This window comes from Morus notabilis, unplaced genomic scaffold (assembly GCF_000414095.1).
Source record: "Morus notabilis unplaced genomic scaffold, ASM41409v2 Scaffold62, whole genome shotgun sequence".
Lineage (NCBI taxonomy): Eukaryota > Viridiplantae > Streptophyta > Magnoliopsida > Rosales > Moraceae > Morus > Morus notabilis.
In genome coordinates this window covers 254784-280571 of record NW_010365441.1, presented here as the reverse complement: position 1 = coordinate 280571, position 25788 = coordinate 254784, and the positions used below count along the sequence as shown (strand labels likewise).

At 33.0% G+C, this 25788-nt stretch overlaps 2 protein-coding genes across 4 annotated transcripts; both read right to left on the bottom strand.

Moving 5' to 3' along the window:
• Positions 1-2549: 2549 nt before the first annotated feature.
• On the bottom strand, positions 2550-16622 carry LOC21402720 (mRNA-capping enzyme). 3 transcript variants are annotated; one of them, XM_024172164.1, is made up of 18 exons: positions 16549-16622; positions 14615-14821; positions 13469-13604; positions 12763-12935; positions 12571-12654; positions 12381-12443; positions 11805-11939; positions 11469-11675; positions 10468-10587; positions 10061-10110; positions 8418-8580; positions 8196-8333; positions 7851-7973; positions 7657-7755; positions 7211-7300; positions 6999-7083; positions 3148-3278; positions 2550-3038 (listed from the first exon to the last, which is right to left on the bottom strand). In XM_024172164.1, the coding sequence occupies exons 2-18, from the start codon at positions 14747-14749 to the stop codon at positions 2892-2894; spliced, it is 2079 nt and encodes a 692-aa protein (XP_024027932.1). In that variant the 5' UTR covers positions 14750-14821; positions 16549-16622; the 3' UTR covers positions 2550-2891. The 3 variants fall into 3 exon arrangements, with proteins under 3 accessions (XP_024027932.1, XP_024027934.1, XP_024027933.1); XM_024172166.1 differs by having other exon boundaries at positions 12784-12935; XM_024172165.1 differs by lacking the exon at positions 16549-16622 and adding an exon at positions 15734-15828.
• Positions 16623-21086: 4464 nt separating this feature from the next.
• On the bottom strand, positions 21087-25571 carry LOC21402718 (mRNA-capping enzyme). Its single transcript, XM_024172184.1, is given in 10 exon segments — positions 21087-21270; positions 22737-22786; positions 23158-23180; positions 23183-23200; positions 23203-23275; positions 24161-24364; positions 24495-24629; positions 25075-25137; positions 25239-25322; positions 25431-25571. Coding segments are annotated over 10 exon segments (942 nt in total). The 5' UTR covers positions 25539-25571.
• Between the last annotated feature and the right edge of the window lie 217 nt (positions 25572-25788).

The following is a 25788-nucleotide window of genomic DNA, read 5'->3' as shown; positions in this document are numbered from 1 at the left end:
GAAATATTAATTCAACAGTTAAAAGTAAAGGTTCCACCGATTAATTTTCTTGGGGTTCCATTATAGAGGTTGCCATATTTAAAACTTAAAATAAAAAGTACACACTCTTTTTACTCTCTCTCTCTCTCCCTCTAAACCTTCTCTCTTTCTCAAAAACAATAAACTTCGCAGTTTTGAGAAACAAAAAACAAAAAAAGATTTGAGAAATTTGATCTCCACCTGCAACATATTGGCACTTCCAAATTTATTAATATCCTTGAAAAGCACGTGGTGAAAATAGTTGATATAACTAAACAAAAAACCCCATAAGAGGTTCAGGTACTTAAAAATGATATTAGCGAAAAGATCTCAATAAGTTATCTCACTTCAAGAAAGAGATGGAATGAAATTATTGTCGACGATGTATTTGCATATGCAATAGCTCTTGATATTACAAAAGAAAGCAAGGATCTTGATCTCAAGTCTGTTGAAGCATATCAACATAGAAATTATTGACCAAAATGGAAAGACGCAACCCAAGTAGAATTAAATTCACTTGAAAAACCCCAAATCTTTGGACTTGTTGTCAAAACACCGAAAGGTGCCAAACCCATCATAGGTTACAAGTGGCTATTTATGTGAAAACGTGATCAGATAAATGATGTTGTAAGATACAAAGCACGATTTGTAGCACAAGATTTTTCACATAGACTTGGTATTGATTATAAGGAGAAATATTCTCCAAAAGTGGATGCAATTACATTCAAATATTTTATTAGTCTGACAATTTCAAAAGGACTTCATATGCATCTGATAGATGTTATAACAGTTTTATCTGTATGAATTATTTAATCGTAACATTTACATGAAAGTCCTTAAAGGACTAAAAATGCTTGAAGCACGCAACTCCAAATCTTGGGAAATATATACAACTAAATTACAAAGTCTGGATATCTTTAGAAGGAGTAATACATTAACAATCTAATTTATCCATGTGTTTTTATCAAGGAATTAAAGTCTGAATTTGCTATTATTGCAGTTTGTGTTAATGATTTGAACATTACTGGAACTCCTTCAAAGCTTAATGAGACGATAACATATTCGAAAAATTAATTTGAAATGAAAGATTTATGAAAAATAAAATTTTGTCTCGACTTGCAGATCGAGCATTTGTGTGGATGGATTTTTGTTCATCAATCAACTATATCGAGATAGTATTGAAACGTTTTAATATGAATAAATCCCATCCATTGAGCTCTTCCATGGTTTTTCAATCCCTTGATGTGAAAGAGGATCCTTTTCATTCTCAAAATGATAACTAATGAAGAAATTCTTGGTCCACGAGTAAGGTATATTGGTGCACTAAGGTATCTTGCTAACTGCACTAAGCAAACCCTCACCGCCACATCTTCAAATCATGCTGGAATATTGGTAATTCATGAGGCAGGCCCAGAATATGTTTGGTTTAAATATCTGTAGGCCGAGAATATGTTTGGTTTAGATATCTGGTACAACATGTAAGGAAAACATGTGATCTTCCATTCAACAAAGAAAATCCAAAGGTATTGTGTAAAGATAATGCAGCCTGTATCGCTAGCTCGACTCAATGGAGGTTACATAAAAAGAGACAGAACTAAGCATATTTCAGCCAAATTCTTTTTCATGCTTGAACTTCAAAAGAAAGGAGAAAAAGAAGTCCAAATTTGCTCCGGTGACAACTTGGTAGATTTATTTACAAAACCACTTCCTATAACATTTGAGAAATTGGTACATAAGACTGGCATGCGTCAATTTGGGGATCTTTGAAGAAGATATAGGGGAATACTTTTTGGTACTGTACTTTTTTCTCTTAGCCTAGGTTTTGTCCTATTAAGTTTTCCTGACAATGTTTTAATGAGATAGTTCCCAACGCAAAACCTATAAGAATAATATATATTTTTTTCCCTTCACTTAGATTTTTTCCCAAATGGTTTTTTCTTAATAAGATTTTTAATGAGACGCATTCTTAATAGTGGACATCTAAGAGTGGTAAATTAATTGCACTAGAGGCTAGCTCTTAATATTCCATAACCTTCATGGATATTAAACCACTCATTTAAACCCATTATTTCCCCTCTTAATATTTTATATTATTTATTAATTATTCCTCTTTTAATTTAAAATATTATTTATTCATTATTCCTCTTATATTTGCACTTATGCAATTTATGCCTTCTCCTATAACCTCTACTTATGATCTTTAGGTTATAAATAGAGGTGGTGTTAACTTGTATAACCATCCTTCACAACTGATAAGAAAAGAATAGAAAGTCTCGTATTTCTCCTTCTGCTGTCTTTTGTTCTGGTTAGTTTCTTGCAATATACAACATATTCAAAATCATTTTATTTCCCAGATTAAAATGATAACGCCTCAAAAAATAAAAAAAGGTTGATAAATGGTTTATCCTACAATGACGGGGCTGGGATCAAGTGGGGCGGATTGGAGATTACCACGGACGCAAAAGCATTGCAGGGAAAGGAACTGTTCCACAGTTTCCGGTCATATTCACATTATATAAAAAAGGCAAAACTCGCAAAAAAATGGCTACTTTTAAACAACTTACACTAATATCATATTAATATACATGGAGAAACCTAAACCTAAACAACTTGATCTAGATCAACTACCAGAACGAAACAGTTTAAAAGCTCTTGATTCTGAGGGCCATCAGACATACCAGCCGGATCATGCAACTCACCGGCACAGCACTACGCTACAAATAATAGCAACTAAGTGTAGCTAATTACATGAAATTATCTCTTGAGAGTCATCTATTGACATGCCGGAAACAAACGCAATTTGAAGTTAACAGAACCCTGTCCACGACTCACAAGAGCAGGACGATGCGTCTTGAACAAGAATTTCTCACTCGTCACCTCCTCCGCCCTGAATTTGCATGCTGGTGGGCAGCTTTGCTATCGTTCCGAATCCTATCAGCATACATAGGCAGGCGAATAATCTCAGATATCTCATTCAACAGGACCTCTTCTGTGATGTTGTCCCTTATGCTCCGCATGACCTGTTTGCAAGAAATCAATGCAAGCAGCATCAGTATATGTCCAAGCTCGGGTAAGATTAGTAACAAATAAACAGATCAGAGAGAGAGAGAGAGAATAGAGAGCAGTAACCTTTTTGTAAGTGTTGAAATCATTTGGAGTATTTTTGTCCGTCCTAACACGCATAGACGTCCACACTTGTTCTTCAGGATCCCAAGAACACTCGATAATTTTTCCAGAGTAAATTGAGGGATCTGAACCATCTGAAATTTTCAGTTTTGGGAGTTACGAAATCAGAAACATGGATTCGCATCATCAATAAAATATAAACAGTTTGAGTAACTTGATGTTAGCAAATAAATGGATTCTCTAGAGGGGACAGACGAACTGCTAAAAATGGGCAACAGCTGGGTTCAAAAACATATATGAACCTACATATAAGCAAAAGTTCCACCGACACCAACCACCAATGAGCAGCAATTTTGTAGACTAACATGAATGCAAACTATCATAAATCCAAACAAACTTCAAAGTTACAAAAGCGGGAGTTCATAAAGCCTCCAGCGTACCTGTAAGCCAGAGAGTAACAATATACAAAAGAAAGCAGGCTGCTGGAAGATAAGAATAAATTCCAACATCTAGCAGTACAGATGCAAATTCAAATTTTTACATTTTTTTTAGTCAGCACAACGTTTTTGGCCAAACAGCAGATAGCAATACAAGAGACATCATAGTTATGTTGTTCTCTCAGTTTTTTCCAGTTTCGTGGGACTTTGGATCCTCCTTGCATTATCCAATTTTTTTTTTTTTTTCATTGGGTCGTCCTTCATTAACCATTTTTCCTTAATGAAGTTTCGTTTTCAAAATAAATAATAATAACAGCAACAACGACGATGACGACAACAACAAAAAAAATTATTATTTTAATGAACTTGTCATCGTGGACTTCGGATCCTCCTTGCATTGTCCAATATTTTTTTTTTTCAATGGGTTGTCCTTCATTATCCATTTTGCCTTAATCAAGTTTCGTTTGCAAAATAAATAAAAATAACAGCAACAACAACAATGACGACGACAACAACAACAACAACAAAAAAAACAAACAAACAAAAAACTAGACACCACAAGCTAGCAGAACATCAGTTGTCATGTCGCAAAAATAACACATTGGAATGAGCAGCAAATCACAGTAGGAGATTAGGTGATGAAAGTCTTGTTATTCCGGTCATACATTTTTTTGTTTTTTTGACGAGTATTCCAGCTTGTTTTTTTCATTCTGATGTCAAACTCCAACAATTGAAAGCAATGACCTTAAATAGTATAGTCGGTATTCTAAAAGAAAACATGGCCAGAAGTCCAATCCGATGGTAGAAGGCCTTGAAAATGTCGCAAAAACAGGTTGACTGCCAGAAGTGCCCTAATCAACTAACATTCTTTTCCATATCTAAAAGGTTAAGCATACTTTGTCTTATCTAATGAGAATGTGATGACAAATAGATTAGGATTATTTTTAATATTTAAATTTGATTTTAGGATTATATTTATCTTTTTATTATTTTAAATTTATTTATATTTATCTCCTTTTTAGAATAGGATTAGGATTTCATTCTCTATAAATAGATTAGTGATTGTTATTTTTAAGAAGGTTTTTGATTATTAATGATATTGAGATTATTGGTTTATCCCTCTTGAGTTCTTCCTAGATTTCTCTGTCTTGATTATTCTTCTCTATCTTGGTTCCGTTTCTCTTTATTGTTTCTGTTCTCTCTCTAAATTCTATCTATGTTCTTCTATTCTACCCGGTCCTACATCAATTGGTATCAGAGCGAAGTCGCTTCCTTTGACCAAAACTATCCCTTTTTCTTTTCATTTTCCCATACCAAAACAATAAGTCTCTTAAGAAAAAAAATAAAAAGTGAACCCTATCATCATATCCTCTACACGCATGGGAGAGAAATTCTGCTGATTGTTTGCATATTGTTGTGGACGGCAACCAAAAAAATAAAAATAAAAATAAAAATAAAAAACACAGAAGAAATCAAAGTAAAAAAGGCGTTATTATTATTGTGCTCATGATGAAGAGTTTGCAGACAACATTTTGGAGCCCAAAGCCTATGGTGAAGATTTAGTGCACCGTTGCCTTCTACTGTGGGTTGCTTCTTATGTTGGTACAATTTCCTAATTTCTTGAACTTTTTTTCTATAATCTTTTAGGTGGTAATTTAATAATGTGTTTGATCCATTAAACAATAAAAAATCATTATGAATTTTCCATCATCTAACCGCTACCACAACTCCTATTATGATGGCCAATTTACCTATGCTCTTGAGAATTCTTACAACCAAACGGAAGATTAAGTTTGGGTCATAAATTACACTGCTTATTTTCAAACTTATATCTTAGTCAACAATACACCTTGCAAACGTGTTATTGACGAGGGTAGTGAAATTAATGTTATGTCAACCAAATTTGTCAACCGTTTAAATATTCCAACAGAACCTCATCCTCAACCGTTTTGGGTACATTGGGAAGATAAAGGTTATTTTGCAGTCACCGAAAGATGTCTACTACCTCTTAAATTTGGTCCTTATGAGTTATATGTTTATTGTGATGTCCTTCCTATGGATGTTACTCATATTTTGTTAGGACTTCCTTCGGTTGATAATCATGATGTGAGATATGCCAAAGGGAATCAATATGTTTTTCAACATAATGGGAAAACTTTGATCTTGAAACCAGCCAAACCAAAAGAAACCCGTGTGTCTATGCCTATTCTCCCTTCCCCAATTCCTAGTTTACCAAACCCATCTATTGAGAGTGATGGTGCCAAAAACGAGGTTGTGACAAAAAACAAAATTATTGATACTCCTTGTCCTGAGCCTATTGTTGATAAACCACCTCCTCTAAAAACCATGAATCTAATTCCTCCGAATCAGTTGTTGAAAGTGGATCTAATGCATATTTACTTAAATTTCCTTCTAATTTGATTATGGAATTAATTTTCAGTAAGATAGAATTGTTTCCTAACTATGGTGATTAGAAGCCTCGAGTGTTGTTGATGTTTTCTCTACAGCTAGAATGTCTCTCCAGAATCAACTTGCAAGCTCCAATGGCTCGTTTCAAAATCCAGTATTAAGGCCGAGAGATTTCTTGCTTTTAAGATTGTTGCTTCATGATTCTTTCCAAACTCGCCGAAGTCGAGTTTCTTCAACCCAGGGAAAATGATGACGAATAGATTAGGATTATTTTTAATATTTAAATTTGATTTTAGGATTATATTTTTCTTTTTATTATTTTAAATTTATTTATATTTATCTCCTTTTTTTAATAGGATTAGGATTTCATTCTCTATAAATAGATTAGTGATTATTATTTTTAAGAAGGTTTTTGATGATTAATGATATTGAGATTATTGGTTTATCCCTCTTGAGTTCTTGTTCTTCCTAAATTTCTATCTCTCTCTTGAATATTCTTCTCCATCTTGGTTCCGTTTCTCCTTATTGATTATGTTCTCTCTCTAAATTCTATCTCTATTCTTCTATTCTAACCGGTCCTATATCAGAATGTGACGTTAGTTGAAAAAGAAAGGTATATCTCCATCCTAGAATTCTTAGATTTTCCCTATTTTGTTTCAGACCGTGTTCCTATATTTCTTACCCTTCTTGCTAAGAGTCCTGGAAAATTCATCACACAAAATTTTACCAAATGCTTCAATTGTCAAGGATGAACAACAGAACACGATAAGTCAGAAATTGGACTCTGTCTACTGCTCTGTCCAATGTCCAACGAAAAAAACACGTCTTCCACTCTTTAATAAAAGTTTGTATCATAGAAAAAAAAAATCATAAAAATAATAAGAAAAAACAGAATTTGTCCATCAAGTTAAAAGGTCCTCAACTAAGTTCAGGGTCCTCAACTAAATAAGGGATGCAGAAAATATTACCAGAGCCAAGAGACAACTGAAAACTAAAGAAACCACTGACCTTTGAAGACAACCCTATTTCCTTCCATCAGTTTCTTCTTCCCCCGTTCATAAAGGAAAAGTAGCTGGCGATCATCATCACCAATCTGTCCACACAAAGAACGGGTTTCATTAAAAAATTAAAATCACATGAATGTTAGGGACCACATAGGAAGAAAAAGAGTGATAACTAAAGTAATAGCTAAAATAATACAATGCAGTTGATGGAACCACCTCGAATAAAAAGTCAACAGAGTTCATCTCAGGATATTTCCACTTCAAGAGGCCTTCATGAGTTCGGGGAATATACGGATCATCCCAGCCCTGATAGGTAAAGATTATGAGCTTACATTGCAATGTGCAATAAAATAATTAAAACCATAGCTCAGCTATCTAAAACACGCTGGTCATAATCCCTATGCCGTATACTGGGCGTAATACATCCCGAGCATTAATAATCAGAGATATTGAACAAAGAACCGCAATTATCACATAATAATAGTAACCGAAAAGCCCTTTCTATGGCAATGGGCTGAGAAAATTATGATTGAATTTGAAACAAAAAAATTATAAATTCTTGGAACCAAAAATTGCCATAGATTATGTAAACCTAGTATGAAAGAAATTTATCAGAAGAAAAGAATTTTTAAATCATTAAGCTGTTTCTGATCCTCAACCACCTGAAAAATTAGACCATCAGCATCATGAGACAGCCTAGGAATGAATTCCTTCAAAAGCTTTGTAACAGTAGAGAGCAACCAGAAGTCCTTCCTTCTCACCTATTAAAACGTTTGTGCTTATCAATCTCAGCATGAAGTTCTATAAAAGCACAAGTAAAAAATGAATTTAAGCAACCCTGGATTAGCAACTGTACCCTGAATGGTTCCAAGTCATATCTATAATAAGGATTCCTACTCTGGTAAATACTATGGCGTTCCTGATTACGAGGTTCAATCACTTCTTTCTCAAGCATCTTCCACCTTTCATGAAAAGGTCTCTGCATCATTCCCAAATAAAGTTAGACATACAAAAAAGATGGACAAAAATCTAAAAGGACACGGAGAAAACTCAAATTTTTAAGAGAAACTTGTAAAGTTTTTCCCCTTGAATTAAATTTGCCTTGTTTAAAGAAATAAAAAGGAAGGAAACGAAAGAAAAGAACAAAATTGGCATTGCAGCAGAGAAATAATATGTAGAAATTGAAGAATATAAATCCAACCTCTATGACAGACATTTGGTTAATCACCATCAGATCATATATGAGATATCTTCTCTCCTGCTTCTGTGAATCTGGCAGGGTGTCAATTATCATCTCTCCATCAAGTAATGTGAAATGATGAGTCTTCTCGGCAAAACCCTTAAAACAGATAAAAGAAGATGTCACCTCAAGTATAGAATAGATGTACATTAAAGGGTTTCTTTCAAAAAAGTGCAAGTGTACATCGCTTGTGGGTTTGCAAGGAAATCTCATCTGAACCCTTCTAAAGTTGAAACTTCTATCAATCAAGTAGCAGCCGTCAATAGTTATTAGCATCATATATCGTGTCCCATCAGCTTTCCATGTCGCATAATAATATCGTTGCCTCAGCAGCTGTAAATTGTCCCTGCATCCACAAGAGAACATCAAAATCATCACACACGATTGATATAACAATATAAAGGAACTATTAACATATAAATATAAGTGCAACAATCAAATGCAAAACAAATCACATTATTGAGCTGTATAAGAAAAAAATATGAGATATCGAATGCTTTGACAGTCAAATCTATAAAAATCAGGCTTTCTTTTCTTTATGCTCAAATTGTACACTATTCCAACATGGTGTATAATGATTCTCTCATAAATTAACTCGAAAGACAATCAGAGCTAAAGACAGAGAGTTGGTAACGGTTTTGCAACTATAATTATAGGAGAAGTATCTTTTATTTTATTTATTTATTTATTTTAAAAAGGGAAGCTATATATTGATAAAAAGACTTATGTACAGGCTAGGAGGAGAACAAATCCTCAAAAAACTAGATTACAAAAATGAAGCCCAACTCCTGACAAAGGTCCAAAAAGAGCAGAGAGTGAGGAGAAGTATCTCGACAGCCATAAACAATTCTACTGAAAATCATTAGGAAACAGTTAAACTAAACAATATAAAAATGGATGGCTGCATTAAATATGATCTGGAGATTTCATACTTTCATCTTTTTGCTTGTAAAAGAGGATATGTACTGACTAATCCTCAGTGACAACTCAGGCAAGAAGTCTAGGAGCTATTCCTTTTTTTTTTTTCCCTATCTACTGCAATACTTGTTTAACTTTGTCTCCATTGCTGCTGAGCTTGAGAGGATTCTTTTATGTTAGTAGATTTTTTTTTTTTTTTTTTTGAAAAGAAACAAACCTTTTATCTTAGTAGATTCTTCCTATTTTACCGATATATTACACGTATCATGAGAGCCTCGAGGGCTTTAGAGTCTTAAAAACCATGTTGCACTTCTCACCTCGTTAACTATAAATTATTATGTCAACAAGGTCTTACATATACGTCTATATAAATATATCTGTATGTGTGTGTGTGTGTGTGTGTGTGTGTGTGTGTGTACATGTAGTAAAGCTTACTTATTTTCTGATTTAGGGTGAGATTTATATTACTTGATTTTATTAAGGTTGTAGCTTTCTTATTTGCTTCTTGAACACCTGATCTAGTTTTGACTACTAAACATGAGTAAGCCTCATCTCTCAGTTTTAAGCTAGAGTTTGGACTATATATACACACACACACACACATGTACACATTTGTCCTACTGTTTGACATCGATATTAAAACAGATCAAATGGATTCTAAATGTACCATTCTTAATTATTGTTCTTTCTCCTTTCTTCTTCCACTTTCTTTTCTTTCCTTTTTTTAGTTTGCTAATTCTCCCCTTATTATTCTAGATAGATAAACCATCTCCCACAGACAAATAAAGGTAAAAAAGAGAATCTAAATTAACTTATGTGATAACAGAATTAGACAATAAATTGACAGTAACAACATTCATCGAAACAATGACAATATAACAGTTACAAAAGATTATTTGAAGTTAAACCTGTTTAGCGAGACTGGATGTGACCCTGGGAAGTGGGAGTTCCCTCTTGTCTGAAATTAAAGATATGAATCACATAGTTAAAAAATTGCAAGTCGAGAACATTAAAATTCATGTCAATATCCATTACATTTGAAATTTGGAAACAGCGTATCCAAAGGAACAAATGATTAACAGAAGGGCAAAATAGGAAGAAAAAGAAAAAAACGATGGAAGAAACTAACAACGACAACAATAATGCACTTTTGTTACATCAATGCATCTATATAGCTTTCTAAGCAAAAATAAGTAGAAACATAAACTTGTAAAGTTGTTTGATAATCACGTGTTGATTATTATGAATTTCAGATATATACGAGTATATAGAGGGCATGCAACCATAAAAACTAATCATATCACGAAGTTCCTACCCCGCCGCCCAACTTAAGAGATTGATAGCAGAAGTGCCGCAGTGCTTCTTGCTGGTCCCAAGGTATCTCGTCTCCCAAAATATCATCATTTGTCATCACTACATCTAACTCATGACTCTCCTACAATAGCATGAAAGGATGAACAGAAAAGACATATGTCAGATCTAAAATACGAGCACTACATAAACAATAATAAAAGGAATAAGCAGGCAAAAAAAATAAAAAAAAAAATTGAACAACAAAGTTACCTAACCAATAAATGAAGGTACAAAGAGAGGATTTTTTTATTTCCTTTTTTTTATAAATAGTGATCGATAGACCATAAATTCAATTTCAGTTCAAGTAATAGAAGAAGATAGAGCATTTGCTAAAAAATTAAAAAAAATTAAAAAAAGAGGGACGATTATTGGTTAGTTTAAAGGATATTTCTGCTGATAAATAACAGTAAATACAAAACCATCAATAAAATGATAGTATTACACTATTTAGCTAAAATTTGGAGAGATCCAAGAGTTTCTCAAAACCACTTAAAAGTAACCAATTTTTTGTCTTGCTGTGAAATACAGTCAAAACCTGTAATAAAATACTAATGGCCTATTATTCTATCAGAGATTCTAATGGAGATATGAAGGCTAACTCCTGGAAGACAAAACGGGTACCATTAAGAAGACAACAACTGTCTATGACAATGAAAAAGGCATTTAAATTGGAATAAGACAAATATAATTCCTTAAACATGCATCCAATGACTTTCACCCCATCAGATTAGTCACAAATTAAGAAACATGATAGGTCAGAAATTTTTTTCCGAGAAAATTAAAATTTCTTGTCAAGTGATACACTTTCCGCTTAAATCCTAAGACCTCCATGTAAAATAAAAGTCTCTGTCTTGTCTACCCACCAGAACAGAAAAACCACTCAGTTTACAGCAGCTTATCATGATATTCATATACTAAAACACCACAACACAAAGCACCAGTTACAGTAAAGAATAAGCATACATGCACCGGAGCAGCTGAACCTCCATCATCATCATCATCTGGCACTGCTTCTCCATTAAGATCGAATTCAGAAGATCTTTTCCACTCCGGCGTTGGTGGGCAAAGAACCTTTTCGGGCTTCCTTTCATGGTAAAATGCATATAATGCTTCGATGTAATCAGGTTTATAGATGCCTGGAGGGCGTGCTTCAGCAAAAATAGCAATTGCCTGTTCAATCAAAAAAGAAACAAGGACACATAAACAGGCGTTTGAGCAGAAAACAAACTAAACACACACAACAAAACTGACCTTTCGTTTCTATAAAAAAAAAACAAAAAAACAGGGGACAAAACTGACCTGAGTGACAGTCATTGACATCTGTGAACGCATCAGGTAATGGATAATCATATATCCTGTCCGATTGTGCCCATGTGTGCAATGAACGAGTATATACTTCTTTGCGTGTTTCTGACGCAAAAGGAACTGAGAAACCTGGAGAAGAAACAGCAATGAGTAGTTGTATGCATAACCTAAATACCACTATGTTGAAGAACGCATTTGAAATATGCAATTCAAAAACATTCAGTTATTTTGTTTAACCAGTGAAAAAATAAAATCAAAAAACAAGAAAGAAAGGTAAGGCATAGAACAATCCACGCAAAACACAGGCAAGCAACTAGCATACCATGAACCATTTATATACTAGCTGTCACCCACAGTCAAATCAATTATCCTCATCAAACAAAATAAAAAGCGTAATTATGAGTCGTTGATTTCTTGAATGATGCATGAACAATGTAATCAGACATGAAAACCCACTGGAGGTCCATTACAAATAGTAAATGCTAATTACAATTTGCTACTAAATGATAGTAAAGAAAATATCAATTATAACTTATATCATATATGTGTATTGAATGATAGAGAATAAACCTCGTAGACAAACTGGTTGACAGATGGATTGTCAGGCACAGAGCCACGCCCCTTGCATTGGATCTAGATTACATGCACATAGGGAGAGAGAGAAAAAAAAAAGAAAAAAAAGAAAAAAGAAGTAAGAGTTTCAGCTAGGTAACATACAGGCAAACAAAACTATATCCATGCATAAGACAAAACTACTGACCTTAACATGTTTAATACCCTCTTTCTTTAGATCCATTGTTTGATAGTAACGAGAAGTATTTGTCAAATCAATCACTAAACCAAGCTGAAATGCGAATATGATTAAATAATCATTCAAATAGAAGAAAAGAAAAGCATCTAAATAATACTTTGTAATGGGAAAAGAACTCTTTTTCTAGTGCAAAGTACTTACTTTTATTCCTAAAGTACTTACTTTTCTTCCTAAAACCCTCTGTTGATGAATTACTTGTTTGAACGAGTATCTTTTACCCGGAAGAATACAATCATTATAAGATTCACCAAGTGGAACCTTAGAAGGGATCATGCAACATATTTCGTTACCAACTGGAGGGCAATCCAACCAACCTGAATTACAAAACCAATATGAACAACCACCAATGCATGGAGGGTACTTAAGAATGACATTGAAGAAGAGCAAAATATGAGAATGACGTTGTTAATTAACATAAATGCAGAATATCGACCCCATAATTAAAGAATGTGTAGGTAGACTTATCAAACCACTTTGATAACTGAGAAACATAAATACATTAACCTTCCTAAGATCAAGTTAGAACTTTCTTACCAACGAACTACAAATACATATTTCATACCAACTTTTAATTAAATTCCAGCTGCAGAATTGTAAAACACGTAAAAAGTTTTGAAGAATTGATCAGCCTAATAAAACTATACAAATATTCAAAAGAAAAATGCATTACTTCTTAAATGATCCACAATTAGTAAGCAAGTGTGACGAGGTAAAACAACATAAGCTTCTACGCATCATAAAGTGCTCAACAACAGTGAAAATACACTATCATGCAACTTTGAAAATGAACGTCTTCTAGCACTTTAACAACTGTACTGGAGCACAAGAAAATAAAATAAAAACCTACCAGGGGGCAGCCTGCTCTTGTCATAAGTTTTTTGTGTTTTTGCTTGAAATTGATCATAGTAAGGTGGTTGAGACATTTGCATTGGCCTATCATCTGTGCGGTCTCTTTTTAGTCGCATACGTCTTTCTTCACGCTCCTAACAGAAAAAGCATGCATGCAAATATGAAGGATAAGCAAACCAAAAAATGAAAGAAAAGAAATTTCTAAATTCAGTTCATAATGCATAACTACCGAATATTCTAAGAAATGTTGTGTTTAAACTGGTCATTACATAAAATTCAGAATCAAGACGTGACTACTACTGTTCAAGCAAGTTAAAGAGGAGTCCTTCCTTCAAGGATTTCCCATTGTCTATGATCATGCTAAGTTGGGAAGAATTATTGATTCCTTTTTTGTCCGTATGTTTGGGTCAATGGTTATGTAACTTTATAGTGACTTTGTGTAAGTACGTTATGTTATCTCCTTGGTCTGCTTGATGGATATGTCGTCCATATTGTTTCTATTTGCATTTGTTATTTTATTCTTTTGCTTAAAATTGTCAGTTTCTTATATATTATTTTTTTTAAAACAAAAAAAAAAACACTATTGTTCTAGCAAGTTGTCTGACAAAAAGTTGAGATAGAAGCCGAGCAAAGTTCCAGCACATAGTCATAGAAATTGAAAAACAAGGAGGGGACCAAGAATCTTCAAACTCCAGAAATGTATTGACCAAAAGTTTAAGACAAATACTTGCTATTAAGACTGATTATCAAGTAGTGGTTTTTTATTTTCTTTCTTCTTTCCCTTTTCTATCACCAGAAAACTAAGTAATTATAGTATTTGGTCTCAATCGAGTCCATATGAAGTCCTTAATGTACTTTCTTAAAATCCTTCTTAATATTTTAAATATGTAAGGCCACTCATGATTGCTAAAATGCAAGTGTGCGTGAATCAATGCACATTGACATTACTAGCATGTGCATGCACATCATCTTGAACAAAACAACTCACTAAGGCAATATGTGAAAGATGAGATCACTAAACTACTATTAAAGCGAGCTAGATTCTGGTTGATACTATTAAGTATACAAAAATAGTGAAAGACAATACACCCAATTATCATGAGTTGGAGGGTATGCAAGCCAAACAAGAAATGAGAAAAGATACCCGACGAGCGATGTCGACTGCAGACTCTACACGTTCTTCGTGTTCAGGTGCACTGTACTCTTCTATATGCCTATCAAAAGTCTCTTCATCTTCTTCAGGTACTGGGGAGACATTCAAGTCCATTGCAACAATCATTCATAATCGATCATGCAATATTCACCAGCAAACGTTATCGAACGCCCACAAGTCACTTTCTCAAAAGAATACCTATGCCATTTGAATAACAACTTGAATTAGCATTTCATGCACAACAGACGTAAATATTCCCTAAACATCAATAGGGAATCGAGCGATAACATATATGACTCATATTTAAAGGCAGAATCAGGAATCGGGGCGTTTTGTCTAGCACATGATTGTTTACGAGGATTCAAACTTAAAATTCTGCTCAAGAGACTAAATACCATGAGGCAGATTCATTGGTCATTTGGTTATCAAAGTCTAATTAGTAGAGAGACCAACTAAGCATGCATAATTGTCCCAAGAACATTGCAAAACCAATTGGATGAGGTTTGAACTGAACTTGCAGAATATTACTACAGAAACGCCATCTACGGAAAACAAAATATCACCAAAGAGGGTACCTTCAAGAATCTTACAGAGGGATTGGCTTGCATTGCCCTTCAACGGGCTCCTTTTTTTTTTTTTGTGGGCGTGGAATGAATATAAACATTAACTTTTTAGCAAAGATATTGTTATTTTCTTGCAGAAAAGCAAGCATGTGAAGAAACCTATGAGGTTGCTAAGAACAGAGCCGGCTTAACCCTAAGGCAGGTTAAGCGGCTGCTTAAGGCCCTAAAGTTTTAAGCCTACAATTTAGGCCTGTTTCTATTATATTTTTTGGGCATGTCTATGGTAGGGGGAGCTTTTTTCCCCTACCGGTAGGGTGAAATCCAACGATCCATATTAAATTTTAGTGAAGGTTTACGTATAGCCTATATTAAGACAACTCAGAAACCTTCAAATTATCAAATTTTCCTTGCAATCAACAATTCCAAAGAATTCATACAACCCAGAAACCAACCTTCAAATTATCAAAATTCCTAACAGGTTGATTTCGAAACAAGCAAATCCAAGTCCCTAAACTGAATCAAGAGAGAAAAAAGTGAATGAGATTACGGTTTTGTTTGCTCCAGTTTCCGAATCTATTGTTTCCTCGAAAATTCCTTCATTTTCTTCTTCCCCAAACACCTCTTCTATATTCTCGTGACAAGTATGAACTCTTTTTCTTGCAGAAAAGCAAGCATGTGAAGAAACCTATGAGGTTGCTAAGAACAGAGCCGGCTTAACCCTAAGGCAGGTTAAGCGGCTGCTTAAGGCCCTAAAGTTTTAAGCCTACAATTTAGGCCTGTTTCTATTATATTTTTTGGGCATGTCTATGGTAGGGGGAGCTTTTTTCCCCTACCGGTAGGGTGAAATCCAACGATCCATATTAAATTTTAGTGAAGGTTTACGTATAGCCTATATTAAGACAACTCAGAAACCTTCAAATTATCAAATTTTCCTTGCAATCAACAATTCCAAAGAATTCATACAACCCAGAAACCAACCTTCAAATTATCAAAATTCCTAACAGGTTGATTTCGAAACAAGCAAATCCAAGTCCCTAAACTGAATCAAGAGAGAAAAAAGTGAATGAGATTACGGTTTTGTTTGCTCCAGTTTCCGAATCTATTGTTTCCTCGAAAATTCCTTCATTTTCTTCTTCCCCAAACACCTCTTCTATATTCTCGTGACAAGTATGAACTCTCCAAATTGTAGACATAATAATAACTTACACAAAATTCAGAAAATATTAAGGATAACAATAATCATATTAGTAATAACCATAAAGTATAGACTATAAATCCCTTTTCCGAAAGAAAAGAGAGAAAAAAAAAAAAAAAAAAAAAAAAAAAAAAAAAAAAAAAAAAACCGAAAGACTAGAGAGAAACCTGTTTTCGAAGAAATCTGAGTATTCATAAACGCATGTAATCCGAGATCTTCAGCGAATTTAGTGTCTTCGATGAACGAGCAACAAGATGATGAAGTAAGTGGAAACCCGGAGCCACAATCAACGGAAAATGAAACCAACCGACATAAATCACACGCACTTCCTCCATTAATCAGTGATTCTCTTGACGAAGCCCGTGACGGAGTCCATTATGCCGGCGCCGTCGTGGGGGAGGACTGCAGTCCAAGGATAGGCGAGTTGACGCCGTCTTGCATGCGCCGTTGTAAGAGAGGGCTTCTGTCGGAGAGAGGGGAGAAGTTGGGTGTGCGGGGTGCAGGATGCCGTGGGGTGAAACTGGAGGTGGTGGTGGCTGGTGGGTCTGCAAATTAAGTTGGGGTATCAAAGATGGGTTTGCCAATTAGGGATTGGGTCTGCAAAATTTGCGTTAGGGAAGGAAGGTTTTTTTTTTTTTTTTTTTAGTGGTGTGAATAAAAGATTTGATTAGGTGTGGTAGTCTTTATTCTTGTTTCTACAGAACAATAAGTATTTTGGACCAAAGTTTTAATCTAACGGTCTTTATTATTTCACCTTACCGGCAAGGAAAAAGCGCCCCCTACCATGGAATTTGCCATATTTTTTATATACCATTTAGATTAATTTTGGATTAATTTCGTAAATGTCCGCTTTAATACCTTATTTTAAAATATCTCATGGTTTTTTAAAAAAGTTCAAAATACCTTTTAATTCATAAAAAACGTATCAAAATACTTTTTTCATAATCTCAATAAATTTGTTGATGTGGCAACTATTAAAAATTAATTTAAGTCATTAAATTCTAATTAACTACATGAAATGGTTAAATATTAAAAAATAGAGAATGAACAAAAACGCTATTTCAAAAAAATAAAAAACATTAAAAAATCATAAGATTTGATACCAGAAAAAAAAAAAAAAAAAAAAACCCAACTTTCCTTTATTTCTCCCATTGGGCTCGATGCAATTTTTAACACTCTTCTTTTTCATTCTCCTTCTTCATCAATTTTGTTTTTACTTTTGCTCTTTTTCTTTCTTTTTCTTTTCTTATTTTAAATACACGATCTGGATAGAGCAACAAGGATGTTCCCTGTTTGTGTGAGAGAGGAGAGCAAGTTTGGGTTTTTGCAGACAAGAACCAAAGATTCATCATCTAAATATGGCGATATATGGTAGGATACATATATATGTTTCGGGATATATAGATAGTACAGTTGTTGTTGTTGTTGGTTTTTGATCGGAATGGTTGTTCGCGAGGGAAGCAACACGCTTCTGAGGTTGTTTGGTTGGGTTCGCGAGGGGAGCGGTGCGATTGTAAGGCTGCGACGACAAGTGTGGTTCATCGTGTCTGGATGGGTCGCGCAAAGAAGCACTGCTGGGGGCGGTGCAAGCCTAGCTACGATGCCCTTCGACGACTCATCCCCTCCCGTGCGGCATGCTTGTGATGGAACACAAATTTTTTGGGGAAGAATATATGTTTTTTAAAAGATTTTTCAAATCTGTGTTCTTCATCTGATCTATTTTTTGTTATTTATTTTTTGTTTTTCAAACTTTTGTTTTGTTTGTTCTTTTATTCGTTTTTAAATTTTAAATTTTATTGATTTTGCGTGATTTATATTAAGGTTAATTGTTTTGTCTGTTAATAATTAGAGTTTATATTTTAAACAACTTTTGTGAAGCTTTAATAACAAGCCACGTTATCAAATTAGCTAACTTTATAGACGGACTTAAACGGAGAGAGTATTTTGATACATTTTCTATAGATTAAGGAATGTTTTGAACTATTTTAAAAAAATTAAAAGGTAATTTAAAATAAAATACATATTTATAAAATTAATCCTTTAATTTTCTTTGAGAAGCCAACGATTATATATATATATATATATATATATTAAAACTCACCACACAAGGTGGTACCCTCAAATATAGGATAGTCAATAGGGATTGAGATTTTTGAAAAAAATCTCAATCCAGAAAAGGTAAAAAAAAAAAAAAATGATTTACGTTTAATAAGTATCCTGCATTGGAAAGAACTCAATTAAACTGTAACCTTTTCTTTGTATAAAAAAAAGAAAAAAAAATTAATGTCAATCTTTTTGTCCTCTTTCTTTTTTATTTAGAAAATTATGTTCCTTTTTCTCTTTCTTATACTTGCATTCATATTTCTTCATTTTCACAACAACAATCTATTCTCTCAAAGATCTTTTTTTTACTTTTAAATACTGTACTGTTACTATTTTCTCAATATTTTTGTTTACAGTTTCTACGTTATACCTATCTTATTCATTTTTGTATATACTTGTTGATTACTGTTTGAAAGATTCTCTGATACGCCTAACGTACCGGTAGACCAGTTTTTTTAATTATTGGATCTGCATACTTTTTAACTTTTACGTAATTTTATGCAGATCCGACATACAGAAAACTTAACTTACCGGTATGTTGGCGTATCGGAGAAAATCCTTTACTGTTTTTTTAATTTTAAATTAGCCATTTTATTTTTTGTTATTGTTGTTATGTTGTGCTGATGGTTTTCATGCATATCCAAATAAAGTTTTAAGAATAAACTTGACGGGGTATTTCAAACTCAAGACAAAAGGGAAATAGAAAGTTTGATTCAATCTCAAAAAGAAGCTTTTAAAAATTATTAAAGCGGAGAAGTACACTTCTTTTTGGTAGAGAAGGTTTTAATGAGTTTTAACATTGAAATTTTAGTATCATTACTTTAACTTTGTTGCCTTTTTATATTGGTTGTTATTTGTTTTTCTTCATTTGATGTAGTGTATTATTTTATTAATTTTGAATGGTATAAATAGATATTCAGTTTTTTTTTTAATTTAATTTCAGTGCACAATGCTATATGTATATATAATATCTATATCCATAACTATACATTAAAAGTGAATGCACTTACTATTTATCTGCACAAAAGACTATTTACCTAGATACAAAAGAACTATTCAAAGTACATAATATACTAGTTGAACTCTACGTGCTTTTACATGTGAAAAGTAATATGTGTGTTAAGTTATAATTAATTAATTATCATGTTATTATTAAAAACATATAAGATTTGAATATAAAATTTCAATGCGGAACGAAAATAAGAAAAAATAAATTTTAAGGCAAGAAGCCAAGATAAAGTCAAAAAACAACTAAAATGAATAAATAATTATTGTTTTAAGACAAAAGGAACCAAAGCAAAAAAATAAAATTTTAGGAAGGAAATAAAAAAGGGTCAAAAAAGACAAAAATGAAGAAATAACTAAATTTTAGAGTAAAATGAACCAAAACAAAAAAAAAAATTTAAGAAAAAATAAAAAAAAAGAGTCAAAAAAGGATAAAATGGAGAAATAAATAAGTTTTAAGGCAAAATGAGCAAAATGAAAAAAAAAAAAAAAAAGTTTCAGGTAAAGAATAAAAAAGACGTCAAAAAAAGACAAATGAAAAAAATAAATAAATAAGTTTTAGGGCAAAAGAAACAAAAAAAAAAGAAAAAAATTTAGGACAAAAAGTTAAAAAAAAGTAATAGGACTAAAATGAAGAAATGAATAAGTTTTAAGGTAAACAAAATTTTAAGGCAAAAGCAAAGAAACATTGACAATAAAAAACCAAAAGAGAAAAATGAATAAATTTTAAAGCAAAAGAAACCAAAATGAAAATAAAAATAAAATTTTAAGACAAAAAGAAAAAAAAATAAAAAGTTAAAAGGACTAAAATAAAAATAAAACGAATAAGTTTTAGAATGAAAAATAAAAACAACCTAAAATAAAAGACTAAAAAAAAGTAAAAAAATTGTACATTTTCAACCAAAATTATATCGTTTCGGTTAAAAGTGCACTATTTAAAATACACTTTCTCACTTCAATTAACACTAAATGAAAGAAAAAGATTAGGCTCCGTTCATTTCGTTAATTCGAGTTTAGAATTCGAGTTTTGCTACAGTAAAAAGCTCTCACAAACAATCACATCTAACTTTTTTGCTACAGTAAAAAACTCTCATATAAAATCACATCTCAACTCAAATTAAAAACTCGAATCAGCGAACTAAACGGGCCCTAACAAAACTTCTCAAAAAAGTTTTCTAAGACATTTAATATATACCATTGAAATGACCAAAACGCTTAAACAAAAAACAAATGAAGAAATAAAAAGCTGAGGATAAAATAGTAAAAGCAAAAGTGAGGGGGCACACGGAATTTTTTTAACGTTAAGGGACAAAAAAGACTAGATAGTATATACTACGAAAATGACTAAAACTCCCAAACAAAAAACAAACGAATGAATAAGAAACTGAGAGTAAAACAATAAAAACAAAAGTAAGTGAACACAGACTTTTTCGAAAGATGATGGATAAAAAAAAATCTGACACTGTTCAAGAAACAATAAAAAGACTGCCTCCTATAATATATAAAAAGTTTGAGGGATAAAAAAGATGGAACACCAGGGACCAGTTTTTTATTGCCTTCTATAGTATATAGTATAATGTACTTTAAAGGGTTTCTTTCAAAAAAGTGCGAAGTGTACATCGCTTGTGGGTTTGCAAGGAATTCTCATCTGAACCCTTCTAAAGTTGAAACTTCTATCAATCAAGTAGCAGCCGTCAATAGTTATTAGCATCATATATCGTGTCCCATCGGCTTTCCATGTCGCATAATAACATCGTTGCCTCAGCAGCTGTAAATTGTCCCTGCATCCACAAGAGAACATCAAAATCATCACAAACGATTGATATAACAATATAAAGGGACTATTAACATAAAATATAAGTGCAACAATCAAATGCAAAACAAATCACATTATTGAGCTGTATAAGAAAAATATATGAGATATCGAATGCTTTGAGAGTCAAATCTACAAAAATCAGGCTTTCTTTTCTTTATGCTCAAATTGTACACTATTGCAACATGGTGTATAATGATTCTCTCATAAATTAACTCGAAAGACAATCAGAGCTAAAGACAGAGAGTTGGATAACGGTTTTGCAACTATAATTATAGGAGAAGTATCTTTTATTTTATTTATTTATTTATTTTAAAAAGGGAAGCTATATATTGATAAAAAGACTTATGTACAGGCTAGGAGGAGAACAAATCCTCAAAAAACTAGATTACAAAAATGAAGCCCAACTCCTGACAAAGGTCCAAAAAGAGCAGAGAGTGAGGAGAAGTATCTCGACAGCCATAAACAATTCTACTGAAAATCATTAGGAAACAGTTAAACTAAACAATATAAAAATGGATGGCTGCATTAAATATGATCTGGAGCTTTCACACTTTCATCTTTTTGCTTGTAAAAGAGGATATGTACTGACTCATCCTCAGTGATAACTCAGGCAAGAAGTCTAGGGGCATTCCTTTTTTTTTTTCCTATCTACTGCAATACTTGTTTAACTTTGTCTCCATTGCTGCTGAGCTTGAGAGGATTCTTTTATGTTAGTAGATTTTTTTTTTTTTTTTTTGAAAAGAAACAAACCTTTTATCTTAGTAGATTCTTCCTATTTTAACGATAAATTACACGTATCATGAGAGCCTCGAGTGCTTTAGAGTCTTAAAAACCATGTTGCACTTCTCACCTCGTTAACTATAAATTATTATGTCAACAAGGTCTTACATACACGTCTATTTAAATATATCTGTATATGTGTGTGTGTGTGTGTGTGTATACATGTAGAGTAAAGCTTACTTGTTTTCTGATTTAGGGTGAGATTTATATTGCTTGATTTTATTAAGGTTGCAGCTTTCTCATTTGCTTCTTGAACGCCTGATCTAGTTTTGACTACTAAACACGAGTAAGCCTCATCTCTCAGTTTTAAGCTAGAGTTTGGACTATATATGTGTACACACACATGTACAAATTTTTCCTACTGTTTGACATCGATATTAAAACAGATCAAATGGATTCTAAATGTGCCTTTCTTAATTATTGTTCTCTCTCCTTTCTTCTTCCACTTTCTTTTCTTTCCTTTTTTTATTTTGCTAATTCTCCCCTTATTATTCTAGATAGATAAACCATTCTCCCACAGACAAATAAAAGTAAAAAAGAGAATCTAAATTAACTTATGTGGATCACAGAATTAGACAATATATTGATAGTAACAACATTCATCGAAACAACGACAATATAACAGTTACAAAAGATTATTTGAAGTTAAACCTGTTTAGCGAGACTGGATGTGACCCTGGGAATTGGGAGTTTCCTCTCGTCTGAAATTGAAGATATGAATCACATAGTTAAAAAATTGCAAGTCAAGAACATTAAAATTCATGTCAATATCCATTATATTCGAAATTTGGAAACATTTATTTCAGAAACAGCGTACCCAAAGGAACAAATGATTAACAGAAGGGCAAAATAGGAAGAAAAAGAAAAAACGATGGAAGAAACTAGGAACGACAACAATAATGCACTTTTGTTACATCGATGCATCTATATAGCTTGCTAAGCAAAAATAAGTAGAAAGATAAACTTGTAAAGTTGTTTGATAATCACGTGTTGATTATTACGAATTTAAGATATATATGAGTATATAGAGGGCATGCAACCGTAAAAACTAATCATATCACGAAGTTCCTACCCCGCCGCCCAACTTAAGAGTTAATAGCAGAAGTGCCGCAGTCATCTTGCTGGTCCCAAGAAATCTCGTCTCCCAAAATATCATCATTTGTCATCACTGCATCTAACTCATGACTCTCCTACAATAGCATGAAAGGATGAACAGAAAAGACATATGTCAGATCTAAAATAACGAGCACTACATAAACAATAATAAAAGGAATAAGCAGGAAAAAAAGAATTGAACAACCGAGTTACCTCACCAATAAATGAAGGTACAAAGAGAGGATTTTTTATTCGCTTTTTTTTCTAATAGTGATCCATAGACCGTAAATTTCAATTTCAATTCATGTAATAGAAGAAGGAAGAGCATTTGCTTTAAAAGGGGGAGAAAAAAAAGGACGAATATTGGTTAGTTTAAAGGATATTTCTGCTGATAAATAACAGTAAATACAAAGCCAACAATAAAATGATAATATTACACTATTTAGCGAAACTTTGGAGAGATCCAAGAGTTTCTCGAAACCACTTAAAAGTAACCAATTTTTTTCTTGCTGTATGTAGTAGAGGCAACCAAACAAAGGTGAAATAGAGTCAAAACACGTAATAAAATACTAATAACCTATTATTCTATCAGAGATTCTAATGGAGATATGAAGGCTAACTCCTGGAAGACAAAAAGGGTACAATTAAGAAAACAACAACTGTCTATGACAATATAAAAGGCATTTAAATTGGAATAAGACAAATATAATTCCTTAAACATGCATCCAATGACTTTCACCCCATCAGATTAGTGACAAATTAAGACACATGATAGGTCAGCAATTTTCGAGAAAAATGAAATTTCATGTCAAGTGATACACTTTCCGCTTAAATCCTAAGACCTCCATGTAAAATAAAAGTCTCTGTCTTGTCGACCCACCAAAACAGAAAAACAACTCAGTTTACAGCAGCTTATTGTGATATTCGTATAGTAAAACATCACAACACAAAGCGCCAGTTAAAGTAAAGAATAAGCATACATGCACCGGAGCAGCTGAACCTCCATCATCATCATCATCTGTCACTGCTTCTCCATTAAGATCGAATTCAGATCTTTCCCACTCCGGCATTGGTGGGCAAAGAACATTTTCGGGCTTCCTTTCATGGTAAAATGCATAGAATGCTTCGATGTAATCAAGTTTAGAGATGCCAGGAGGGCGTGCTTCAGCAAAAATAGCAATTGCCTGTGCGATCAAAAAAGGAACAAGGACGCATAAACAGGCGTTTGAGCAGAAAACAAACTAAACACACACAACTAAGTACAAAACTCACCTTTCGTTTCTATCAAAATAAAAAAAAAGGAACAAAACTGACCTGAGTGACAGACATTGATATCTGTGAACGCATCAGGTAATGGATAATCATATATCCTGTCCGATTGTACCCATGTGTGCAATGAACGAGTATATACTTCTTTGAGTGTTTCTGACGCAAAAGGAATTGAGAAACCTGGAGAAGAAACAGCAATGAGTAGTTGTATGCATAACCAAAATACCACTATGTTGAAGAAGGTATATAAAACATGCAATTCAAAAACATTCATTTATTTTGTTTAACCAGTGAAAAAATAAAATCAAAAAACAAGAAAGAAAGGGCATGCATAGAAGAACAATCCATGCAAAACACAGGCAAGCAACTAGCATACCATGAACCATATTCATACAAGCTGCCACCCACAGTCAAATCAATTGTCCTTATAAAAAAAAAATAAAAAGCATAATTATGAGTCCTTGATTTCTTGAATGATGCATGAACAATGTACTCAGACATGAAACCCCACTGGAGGTCCATTACAATTAGTAAATGCTAAATACAATTTGCTCTTAAATAATAGTAAAGAAAATATCAATTATAACTCATATCATATATGTGTATTGAATGATAGAGAATAAACCTCGTAGACAAACTGGTTGACAGATGGATTGTCAGGCACAGAGCCACGCCCCATGCATTGGATCTAGATTACAAGCACATAGGGGCAAAAAAATAAAAAAAAAATCAGCTAGGGAACATACCGGCAAACAAAACTGTATCCATGCACAAGACAACACTACTGACCTTAACATGTTTAGTACCCTCTTTAGTTAGATCCGTTGTTTGATAGTAACCAGAAGTATTTGTCAAATCAATCACTAAACCAAGCTGAAATGTGAATATGATTTAATAATCATTCAAATAGCAGAAAAGAAAAGCATCTAAATAATACTTTGTAATGGAAAAAGAACTCTTTTTCTAGTGCAAAGCACTTACTTTTCTTCCTAAAACCCTCTGTTGATGAATTACTTGTTTGAACGAGTATCTTTTACCAGGAAGAATACAATCATAAGATTCACCAAGTGGAACCTTAGAAGGTATCATGCAACATATTTCGTTACCAGCTGGAGGGCAATCCAACCAACCTGCATTACAAAACCAATATGAACAACCACCAATACATGGAGGATACTTAAGAATGACATTGAAGAAGAGCAAAATATGAGAATGACGTTCTTAATTAACATAAATACAGAATATCAACCCCATAATTAAAGAATGTGTAGGTAGACATATCAAACCACTTTGATAACAGAGAAACATAAATACATTAACCTTCCTAAGATCAAATTAG

Excerpts from the sequence above, each read along its gene's own strand:
- LOC21402720 (XM_024172164.1), bottom strand. The coding sequence starts at position 14,749 with ATGATTGTTGCAATGGACTTGAATGTCTCCCCAGTACCTGAAGAAGAT. Across the intron at positions 7,974-8,195 it reads ACCAAATGTCTGTCATAGAG|AGACCTTTTCATGAAAGGTG; the intron begins GTTGGATTTATA and ends GGAATGATGCAG. Across the intron at positions 7,301-7,656 it reads CTGATGGTCTAATTTTTCAG|GGCTGGGATGATCCGTATAT; the intron begins GTGGTTGAGGAT and ends TTTACCTATCAG.